The sequence below is a fragment of the Salmo trutta genome, chromosome 17 (genome assembly GCF_901001165.1).
Source record: "Salmo trutta chromosome 17, fSalTru1.1, whole genome shotgun sequence".
Lineage (NCBI taxonomy): Eukaryota > Metazoa > Chordata > Actinopteri > Salmoniformes > Salmonidae > Salmo > Salmo trutta.
This window is the reverse complement of record NC_042973.1, coordinates 28536394-28548425: the sequence shown is the minus strand read 5'-3', so window position 1 is coordinate 28548425 and position 12032 is coordinate 28536394. Positions and strand designations below refer to the sequence as shown.

Here is a 12032-nt window from a genome sequence, read left to right as displayed (position 1 = left end):
ACTTTGGAAGCAACACTGATTGACAATAAATTTCACATGCTGTTGTGCAAATGGAATAGACAACAGGTGGAAATTATAGGCAATTAGCAAGACACCCCCAATAAAGGAGTGGTTCTGCAGGTGGTAACCACAGACCACTTCTCAGTTCCTATGCTTCCTGGCTGATGTTTTGGTCACTTTTGAATGCTGGCGGTGCTTTCACTCTAGTGGTAGCATGAGACGGAGTCTACAACCCACACAGGTGGCTCAGGTAGTGCAGCTCATCCAGGATGGCACATCAATGCGAGCTGTGGCAAGAAGGTTTGCTGTGTCTGTCGGCGTAGTGTCCAGAGCATGGAGGCGCTACCAGGAGACAGGCCAGTACATCAGGAGACGTGGAGGAGGCCGTAGGAGGGCAACAACCCAGCAGCAGGACCGCTACCTCCGCATTTGTGCAAGGAGGAGCAGGAGGAGCACTGCCAGAGCCCTGCAAATTGACCTCCAGCAGGCCACAAATGTGTATGTGTCTGCTCAAACGGTCAGAAACAGACTCCATGAGGGTGGTATGAGGGCCCGACGTCCACAGGTGGGGGTTGTGCTTACAACCCAACACCGTGCAGGACGTTTGGCATTTGCCAGAGAACACCAAGATTGGCAAATTTGCCACTAGCGCCCTGTGCTCTTCACAGATGAAAGCAGGTTCACACTGAGCACATGTGACAGACGTGATAGTCTGGTATGCCGTGGAGAACGTTCTGCTGCCTGCAACATCCTCCAGCATGACCGGTTTGGCAGTGGGTCAGTCATGGTGTGGGGTGGCATTTCTTTGGGGGGCCGCACAGCCCTCCATGTGCTCGCCAGAGGTAGCCTAGCTACATAGTTGTCTTTGTCATAGCTTGATAATTGTGTAGTTTAGTAATTACCGAGGTTAGCTAGCCAGCTGTTGCCGTCCCCCGCGACAACATTTTTTCCAAACCCAGCCAACTATTACCACGAGTAACACTGTAGAAACTAAATACCTTACAAAGGAACGTCTTGATTAGTGTTATGTTAGCTAGCTACAAAGTTGCTTTTGTATCATGACAAGGTGTAGTACTGAAACTATCGAGGTCACCTAGCCAGCTACACCTAGCCAGCTACACGTTCAAACAAAGTCAACAACGCAGCCACTGCTAGCTAGCCTCTTGAATGTCTCATCCCGTTAGCGGGATCATTTTCCAGCGAAAACTCCTAGCGACATTAGCATAACGAAATTCAATATTTTTTTTTTTTCAAATATAGGGCTGTCTCATATCGTTTTATAGATACACCTCTCTTGAATCGACCCTCGTTGTCCGATTTCAAAAAGGTTTTACAGGAAAAGCACAATATTAGATTATGTTAGAGGAGTACTTTGTAAAAATCGCATCATATGAATTTTCCAACCAAGCACACGCATCACATATAACCAAAAAACAGCTAAATGCAGCACTAACCTTTTACAAACTTCATCAGATGACACACCTAGGACATCATGTTACACACAGCATGCAATCTTTTGTTCAATAAAGGTCATATTTCTATATAAAAACAGCATTTTACATCGGCACCTGAGGTTGACTAACTATTTTCCCATATAATGCGTCCCGGGAAACAGTGCTACAATTTTATAAATTACTATTCGAAAACGATTTTTTTAATATATATTGTCAATCTAAGATTTATAGATGAATATCTCTTGAAAACACCAGTCAAAACAGATTTTAAATTAACTTTACAGGGTAATCACACTTTGAGATCAAATGGGATGCGATACCCAGAAATTGAGCTCGAAAACCTAGCTCGGCGCCATCTTTGAACATTTGAGCACGTAACATCTGATATTGTATAATATCGCCAATAATCCCTCACCTTTAGTTGTCTTCATCAGAAATCACTTCCCGATGTCCCAGGTCCATGACAAATGTATTTTCGGTCGAAAAAGTCCATGCTTTATGTTCCATTAGCTTCCTCTTGTTAGCGCGTCCTAAGGCTGTAATCAAATGTCGATCCGTGGGCGGCAGCTGTCTAACGCAAAATGACTGTTTACGGTAAGTTAGGGTCGTTCAAACATGTCAAACGTTGTATCAAGAAATCGTCAGGGCCTGTTTCAACAAGAAAGCCAATCAGATTCAAGTGGGACGATTTCATTGTGTTTCAAAAAACTTCCAAAGGTGGGGGCAGACACGGCCGCCAACGTCACAATGCTCATGGCCCTCCGACTGTGACCAATTGCCACATCGTCTCTTTCACTGAGTTTCTACCGTAGAACCCTCAAAACACTTTGTAAAGACTGGGGACATCTAGTGGAAGCACTGGAAAGTGCTCAATTATCATTTTTTTACGTTGTGATTTATAGGTAAGGCTGTGAAGTCGAGTCCACAATTCAGATTTCCACTTCCTGGTTCAATCGGTCTCGGGGTTTTGACTGCCATACGAGTTCTGTTATACTCACAGACACCATTCAAACAGTTTTAGAAAATTTAGGGTGTTTTCTATCCATATAAAATAAGTATATGCATGTCTTAGCTTCTGACTTTGATTAGTAGGCCGTTGAAAATGGGAACGATTTTTTTTCCAAAATGCGCTGTGGCGCCCCCTATCCTAGGGGAACGTCAAGAGGCTAGCCTACTCCACCAGCCAGCAGTACTGTGTCATTTTAGTCAATAAGATTTTTTGCAACGTAAGCTTAACTTTCTGAACATTCGAGACGTGTAGTCCACTTGTCATTCCAATCTCCTTTGCATTAGCGTAGCCTCTTCTGTAGCTTGTCAACTATGTGTCTGTCTATCCCTGTTCTCTCCCCTCTGCACAGGCCATACAAACGCTCCACACCGCGTGGCCGCTGCCACTCTAACCTGGTGGTCCCAGCGCGCACGACCCACGTGGAGTTCCAGGTCTCCGGCAGCCTCTGGAACTGCCGGTCTGCGGCCAACAAGGCTGAGTTCATCTCAGCCTATGCTACCCTCCAGTCCCTAGACTTCCTGGCGCTGACGGAAACATGGATCACCACAGATAACACTGCTACTCCTACTGCTCTCTCCTCGTCTGCCCACGTGTTCTCGTATACCCCTAGAGCATCGAGCCAGCGGGGTGGTGGCACTGGAATCCTCATCTCTCCCAAGTGGACATTCTCTCTTTCTCCCCTGACCCATCTGTCTATCTCCTCATTTGAATTCCATGCTGTCACAGTTACCAGCCCTTTCAAGCTTAACATCCTCATCATTTATCGCCCTCCAGGTTCCCTTGGAGAGTTCATCAATGAGCTTGACGCCTTGATAAGTTCCTTTCCTGAGGATGGCTCACCTCTCACAGTTCTGGGTGACTTTAACCTCCCCACGTCTACCTTCGACTCATTCCTCTCTGCCTCCTTCTTTCCACTCCTCTCCTCTTTTGACCTCACCCTCTCACCTTCCCCCCCTACTCACAAGGCAGGCAATACGCTTGACCTCATCTTTACTAGATGCTGTTCTTCCACTAATCTCATTGCAACTCCCCTCCAAGTCTCCGACCACTACCTTGTATCCTTTTCCCTCTCGCTCTCATCAAAAACTTCTCACTCTGCCCCTACTCGGATGGTATTGCGCCGTCCCAACCTTCGCTCTCTCTCTCCCGCTACTCTCTCCTCTTCCATCCTATCATCTCTTCCCTCTGCTCAAACCTTCTCCAACCTATCTCCTGATTCTGCCTCCTCAACCCTCCTCTCCTCCCTGTCTGCATCCTTCGATTTTCTCTCTCCCCTATCCTCCAGGCTGGCTCGGTCCTCCCCTCCTGCTCCGTGGCTCGACGACTCACTGCGAGCTCACAGAACAGGGCTCCGGGCAGCCGAGCGGAAATGGAGGAAAACTCGCCTCCCTGCGGACCTGGCATCCTTTCACTCCCTCCTCTCTACATTTTCCTCTTCTGTCTCTGCTGCTAAAGCCACTTTCTACCACTCTAAATTCCAAGCATCTGCCTCTAACCCTAGGAAGCTTTTTGCTACCTTCTCCTCCCTCCTGAATCCTCCTCCCCCCCCCCTCCTCCCTCACTGCGGATGACTTCGTCAACCATTTTGAAAAGAAGGTTGACGACATCCGATCCTCGTTTGCTAAGTCAAGCGACACCGCTGGTCCTGCTCACACTGCCCTACCCTGTGCTTTGACCTCTTTCTCCCCTCTCTCTCCAGATGAAATCTCGCGTCTTGTGACGGCCGGCCGCCCAACAACCTGCCCACTTGACCCTATCCCCTCCTCTCTTCTCCAGACCATTTCCGGAGACCTTCTCCCCAACCTCACCTCGCTCATCAACTCATCCTTGACCGCTGGCTACGTCCCTTCCGTCTTCAAGAGAGCGAGAGTTGCACCCCTTCTGAAAAAACCTACACTCGATCCCTCCGATGTCAACAACTACAGACGAGTATCCCTTCTTTCTTTTCTCTCCAAAACTCTTGAACGTGCTGTCCTTGGCCAGCTCTCCTGCTATCTCTCTCAGAACGACCTTCTTGATCCTAATCAGTCAGGTTTCAAGACTGGGCATTCAACTGAGACTGCTCTTCTCTGTGTCACGGAGGCTCTCCGCACTGCTATAGCTAACTCTCTCTCCTCTGCTCTCATCCTTCTAGACCTATCTGCTGCCTTTGATACTGTGAACCACCAGATCCTCCTCTCCACCCTCTCCGAGCTGGGCATCTCCGGCGCGGCCCACGCTTGGATTGCGTCCTACCTGACAGGTCGCTCCTACCAGGTGGCGTGGCGAGAATCTGTCTCCGCACCACGTGCTCTCACCACTGGTGTCCCCCAGGGCTCTGTTCTAGGCCCTCTCCTATTCTCGCTATACACCAAGTCACTTGGCTCTGTCATATCCTCACACGGTCTCTCCTATCATTGCTATGCAGACGACACACAATTAATCTTCTCCTTTCCCCCTTCTGACAACCAGGTGGCGAATCGCATCTCTGCATGTCTGGCAGACATATCAGTGTGGATGACGGATCACCACCTCAAGCTGAACCTCGGCAAGACGGAGCTGCTCTTCCTCCCGGGGAAGGACTGCCCGTTCCACGATCTCGCCATCACGGTTGACAACTCCCTTGTGTCCTCCTCCCAGAGTGCTAAGAACCTTGGCGTGATCCTGGACAACACCCTGTCGTTCTCCACTAACATCAAGGCGGTGACCCGATCCTGTAGGTTCATGCTCTACAACATTCGCAGAGTACGACCCTGCCTCACACAGGAAGCGGTGCAGGTCCTAATCCAGGCACTTGTCATCTCCCGTCTGGATTACTGCAACTCGCTGTTGGCTGGGCTCCCTGCCTGTGCCATCAAACCCCTACAACTCATCCAGAACGCTGCAGCCCGTCTGGTGTTCAACCTTCCCAAGTTCTCTCACGTCACCCCGCTCCTCCGCTCTCTCCACTGGCTTCCAGTTGAAGCTCGCATCCGCTACAAGAACATGGTGCTTGCCTACGGAGCTGTGAGGGGAACGGCACCTCCGTACCTTCAGGCTCTGATCAGGCCCTACACCCAAACAAGGGCACTGCGTTCATCCACCTCTGGCCTGCTCGCCTCCCTACCTCTGAAGAAGCACAGTTCCCGCTCAGCCCAGTCAAAACTGTTCGCTGCTCTGGCACCCCAATGGTGGAACAAGCTCCCTCACGATGCCAGGACAGCGGAGTCAATCACCACCTTCCGGAGACACCTGAAACCCCACCTCTTTAAGGAATACCTGGGATAGGATAAAGTAATCCTTCTAACCCCCCCCCCCCTTTAAAAGATTTAGATGCACTATTGTAAAGTGGTTGTTCTACTGGATATTATAGGTGAATGCACCAATTTGTAAGTCACTCTGGATAAGAGCGTCTGCTAAATGACTTAAATGTAAATGTAGCCTGACTGCCATTAGGTACCGAGATGAGATCCTCAGACCCCTTGTGAGACCATATGCTGGTGCGGTTGGCCCTGGGTTCCTCCTAATGCAAGACAATGCTAGACCTCATGTGGCTGGAGTGTGTCAGAAGTTCCTGCAAGAGGAAGGCATTGATGCTATGGACTGGCCCGCCCGTTCCCCAGACCTGAATCCAATTGAGCACATCTGGGACATCATGTCTCGCTCCATCCACCAACGCCACGTTGCACCACAGACTGTCCAGGAGTTGGCGGATGCTTTAGTCCAGGTCTGGGAGGAGATCCCTCAGGAGACCATCCGACACCTCATCAGGAGCATGCCCAGGCGTTGTAGGGAGGTCATACAGGCACGTGGAGGCCACACACACTACTGAGTCTCATTTTGAGTTGTTTAAAGGACATTACATCAAAGTTGGATCAGCCTGTAGTGTGGTTTTCCACTTTCATTTTGAGTGCGACTCCAAATCCAGACCTCCATGGGTTGATAAATTGGATTTCCATTGATTATTTTTGTGTGATTTTGTTGTCAGCACATTCAACTATGTAAAGAAAAAAGTATTTAATAAGATTATTTAATTCATTCAGATCTAGGATGTGTTATTTTAGTGGTCCCTTTATTTTTTTGAGCAGTGTATAAATCAAATGTGTCTGCTTGTATATTTAGCAATTTATCTGCAGATAGGAACTATATCTACACGCATGTCTCCACGCACAAAAACGTATAGTGCGATCAGTATTACATAGAGCCTTTGCAAAATGTCACAAAGCAGGACTACATTCATTTTTAGATCTCGCCCCCCTCATCAGTACTCCAAAAGCCGTCATAGGGTGTATCATTCAGCGCGCGAAGCACGGACATGCCTTCCTCAATTAAGTGTGAAACACATCTCACTGTCCTAGAAATGCTTTGGACATGATGTAAACAAGCCCAGATTCCCCCAGGTTGAAATTCCCTTTTAACCACTGCCCCAGTCGACTGACAAACATGCTGCTCTCAGCATGCTTGAAACAGGAGAAAATGTGGTTCCTTTGTACAGCAAGGGGACTTGTACTAGTCGATGGCCTTGTATTTATAATATGTTGCGATATAAAGTGTCCATATCAATGAGACGCAATAGATGGGTTCTTACCAGTACGTAAATGTATGCAGTCACTACTGTAAGTTGCTCTGGATAACAGCGTTTGCTAAATGACTAAAATGTAAAAAGTACATGTAAATGCCAGAAATGCATGAGACAATCTGAAATCATAATGTTGACAGTTATTTTTGCCAGAAACTGACAACAGGTCTCCCTAATGAAACTACCCAGCCATAAAAAAGTATTTTCCTATTGACTTTACTAACTTTATTGAGGGAAAATTGACTTGCTACGACTGTGATATGTGGTTGTCGCACACAGCTATCTTAAGATGAATGCACTTATTGTAAGTAGCTCTGGATAAGAGTGTGTGCTAAATGACTAAAATGTAAATGTAATCATTGAATGCAGGTTGGCATTTATTGGGATGACTGGAGGCAGCTCTGCTGAGCGGTCACTAGCTGGACCAGCCTAGGTCATAAGATCTGATTCTAAATCTATCCCTAACCTTAACCACACTGCTAACCTTAATGCCTAACCCTAACCTTAAATTAACCTTAAATCATAACAATAAACGTCAACCTGCATAAAATAGGAAATAATGAGGTGCAATGTTGTTTCCATATAAGAGTGCTTCTCCAGTCAGTATGCTCTGTAGCATCTATAAATCACAGTGACGACACTGTGTCAAGCATTACTATATATCCATATCCCTGTTATCCTGTTGAGGATCTTATCCCGATCTTATCCCGGTATTGGGATTCATTGTCATGTGACCATGGCGGGGAATTCAAAACTGCAAGAGTAATCATTTCAAAAAATCAAATAATCAACTATTTTCCTCCATTTGAAAGATATATCTCCTAAATCTAACCACGCTGTCCGATTTTCAGAGGCATTACGGAGAATGCATAAAGTTAGGTTATGTGAGGAGAGTACATTGACAATAGCTGCGTGTAATGTTTAGCCAATTCAAAGAAGGGCATCAACAGACAGAAAACTAGCTAGAATTATGCACTTACCTTTGACAATCTGCATCAGATGACACTCATAGGACATTATGTTATACAATACATGCATTTTTAGTTCCATCAAGTTCATATTTATATCCAAAAACAGCATTTACAGTCGCGGTGAAATTCAGAATTTTTTTCGGCTCGAATGCACCCAGTGAATCCAGCATTACAAATCACGGAATTACTATTCGAAAACATTGGTAAATTATAATATTGTCATTCAAAGAATAATATATTATCATCTCGTAATTGCTACCGAATGGCCAGATCTCAAAATAACTTTACTGGGAAATCACATTTTGCATAAACTGGGTACTATGCTAACAACAATAAGCTATATGCTAAGCTAAGCTAAGCTATACCGTTAGCATTAGCATCATCTAATATCGATAATAACATTCTAAATATCCCCTTACCTTTGATTATCTCCATCAGAAGGCGCTGCCAGAGATCCCAGGTCCAGAACAAATGTGGTTTCTTTTGACAAAGTTCATAATTTATGTCCAAATAGTTAGCGTTCAGTAGGCTCCCACAAAATGAGGTGGGCAGTGTAAAGTCACGTCAAAAAGCTAAAGAAAACCTAGTAAATAATCTATTTACGTTTGTTTAAACATGTCAAACGTTGTTCATCATTAATCTTTTGGTCCATTTTTAACGTGAAACATCAGTAAACATCAGTAATATTTTCACACAACCTATCAAGTGTCTAGAATAAACGATAATGACAAAGGCACTCTTCTCAGATTCATGCGCAGGCGCAAAAAATGAAGTGATGACGTGTCAACTTGTAAGCTTTCTTATTCGGTCTGTATTCATCACAGATGCTTCCAACAACTTTCTAAAGATCGTTGACATCTAGTGGAAGCAGTAGGAGTTGCGAACTGAATCCTTTCTCACTGTGGTATCTTTAAAACAATGACACTAAATAGTACAGTCACAAAATTCTCATTTTTTTTAATCTATTTTTCACAGGTTTTTGCCTGCAATATGAGTTTTGTTATACTTACAGACACCATTCAAACTGTTTTAGAAAATTCAGAGTGTTTTCTATCCGAATGTGTTAATAATATGCATATCCTAGCTTCTGAGTTGGTGTAGGAGGCAGTTAAAAATTGCCACATATTTTTTTCAAAATTCTCAATACTGCCCCCGTGGCCCGTAGAGGTTATATGGATTTTCAGAATGGTATAATGTGTGTGTGAGTATTCAATGAGCAGCATATTTTATGCCTGGGTAGCTTTGGCTGGAAGCATTCCTTGTTTCTGGAACCCTTGGCCCCCCGGTGGAATGCAAAACAGGTGCCGCACCATTGGTTCCCTCCCAGCGGGCTTGGAAGAAAAACACCCACCCCCGCTGGAACATGACTGGCAGCACATCACATTCTCCAGCCAGCGGTGTCTCTCGCTGATCCTTCAGACAAACACATGAACACAGACAAGGTGAGAGCTCTCTCGAAAACAGGGGTTCCCAACACTAGCTTAATTTTGTTTAATTTGAGGGAGCTAGGAAAAAGTTACTTTCCTGCAATTCAACGTAGTTTAATTAGACTCATGACATGTTTTAGGTAGGCTATTTAATAATAATTGATAAGGAAAATAAAGTCTTGACCCGATTTTCCCAAATGTTATTCTGCTACCAAATATGTATCATTATGATTATGTATATGAACCAGTGGAGGCTGGTGGGAGGAGCTGTAGGAGCACAGGCTCCGGGTAATGGCTGGAATGGAATCAATGGAACGGAGTCAAACATGGTTTCCATATGTTTGATACCATTCCATTTATACCATTCCAGCCATTACAATGAGCCCATCCTCCTATAGCTCCTTGCACCAGCCTCCACTGATATGAACCCTCAATTTAATTATTATATTATACAGAAAGTGATTCGATCAATTGATAGCGACAGAGTCACACATGGTTTAAGATTACTTCCCAAGCAAAGTCCAATTTTTTTGACTGAGGTCGTAGCTCAGCTTCTGAATGGCATACTGACAAACCAATGATATTCCTATGTGCATCAGTCAGGTCTTTTTTTTAACCCCTCAAATCAAGGAAGGACCCGTAGGTTGAGAACCCCTGCTCTAAGAGTAGAGAAATGGTCAGAAAACATTCTACATGTGTTTGAAACTTAATCAAACCAAACAGACAAGTTTTTTTCAAAGCCTCTTCTCTGATTTTATGCTGTCCTAATTAATCATCAATGTTGCAGTCTTTTCACTGGAGTAATCCCAATCTCACAGATGCCTTCCTCTGATATGAATTAAAATATGTTGATAAAAGGGAATTAAAGAATCATATTTTTCCCTTGACACTCCATGTGTGTTTCTTGCGGTGCTCTCACGTCTGGCATAACATTATACGTTATAATTTTGGCAGAGGATCCAAAGAGTGGAGTTTCCATTTGAATCCACACCAAAGCCTAAGAGATTAAAATAAGTCTCCTGCCATGAACCGCCAAATGCACACTCATGTTTTTTCATCATCTGGGACAAACTCTCCCAGATTCTTTCTTTTCTTGTTATAAGAAAAAAACAAGAAGACATTTTCTTCTCATCTGAAATCAAACCAATGATACACTATATCAGATCATGTGTTCGTTGTTCATATTTGATATTGATCTTTAGGTTGTGCTGACTCAAGGCGCAACAGATTTAACAATCAATACGATTCTGCTATGTGACACAGATATTGCTCGGAAATGATGCACATGGTAGGGCAAAGAATGAGCAGAGAACATGTACATCATGAACCCATGCACTGCTATGTTGAGCTGCAACATTATTTAAAGGACATTTGCTAATCAAGAGGTGACATTAGCATTGAAATGTAGGAAAGTCCATAAACAAACTCTGCTCCCTCTCTGGGGGTTCTGAACTTTGGTTGTTGATGTATGGGGATAAATTACTCATGACATCCTGTATGCCTTCACTGCTATGGAATTACTTTTGTGCCTTTATCAAGCAAACATTTTAATTCGACAACAAACGTCTTATTATTGCAAACAACAATAATGACATTGAAGGCAAAAAATGTACCCAAAAGTGTTGAGAGCAAAATTAACAATATTGAAAGGCAAGAACAAATGAATTGTACATTTATGCAAATAATATTTTTTAATTGAAACAATTTAAATGATAATGCGATTGCCATGAAACGCTTCCCTCTTTGCCTGCATTTTTTTTCTATGTTTGGTCACCTCAACCTACCCCTTGCTTTCGCTGCGTTTTTTTTGCATTTCCAACGTTTTGGCACGTTTATTCCATGTAAGTGGGGTTTAGAGGGAGGCATAGATGATGCATCTATTGGTCAACTGGTTTTGGAGGTACAGTTCATAAAAACAATATATCCCAGCTAGCAGGTTAAAACATGGCCAGTACAGCTATGTTATATAGCAATGCTGAGAGCCTACAGTGTTTTCTGCTAACTTGCCACCTAGTGCATTAAAAAAAAACGTTTTAATTTATTTAACTCTTCCAGCCCACTGGGACTGACTAGCCTAGCTAGCTAACGTTAGCTACTTTTACAACAAGGAGGACATCAGGAAACACCCTTAGGTAAGTGTATTTTCTGTCTTGTAATTTCACATTTTAGAAGATGCATTGGAACAATCAGCTAGCTAGCTAAATAGCATGGTTGTTGACACATCAATGATGACCCATGATGATTGTTGACAAATCATCCAGGATTAAGGGGCAGGGCAATTTGTGACAGTTTTTTTGGTAATCAGAGGCTGTATTGGAGGGGGAGTGGTTGCAACCTCTTTTCTGAGTATATAACCAGCTTCTCAGGCTCCATCTCAGTGTACTTCCTTTTATAGCTAGAGGACGCCTGATGTCTATATACATATAATTGTTGTCTAGTACTGTCTTTTTGCTAGCTAGGGCCATCTACTTTAAGCGCTGCCTGTCTTCCCAGTAGCCAACTTGGTGTGTGAACTTCTGACTGCTCAGAACTTGCAGATGATTGTTGATACATCAACCAGGATTAAGGGGCAGGTCAATTTGTGACTTGTTGTTTTCATAATCAGTGGCTTTATTGGAGGGGGAGTGGTTTCTC

General features: G+C 44.3%; 1 protein-coding gene across 1 annotated transcript; it reads left to right on the top strand.

Moving 5' to 3' along the window:
- Positions 1-4605: 4605 nt before the first annotated feature.
- Positions 4606-5709, top strand: LOC115151307 (uncharacterized; the record flags this gene model as incomplete). The annotated part of the gene is made up of 2 exons (XM_029695245.1): positions 4606-4719; positions 4915-5709. Coding segments are annotated over 2 exons (909 nt in total), but the record flags the coding sequence as incomplete, so codon positions are not given.
- Between the last annotated feature and the right edge of the window lie 6323 nt (positions 5710-12032).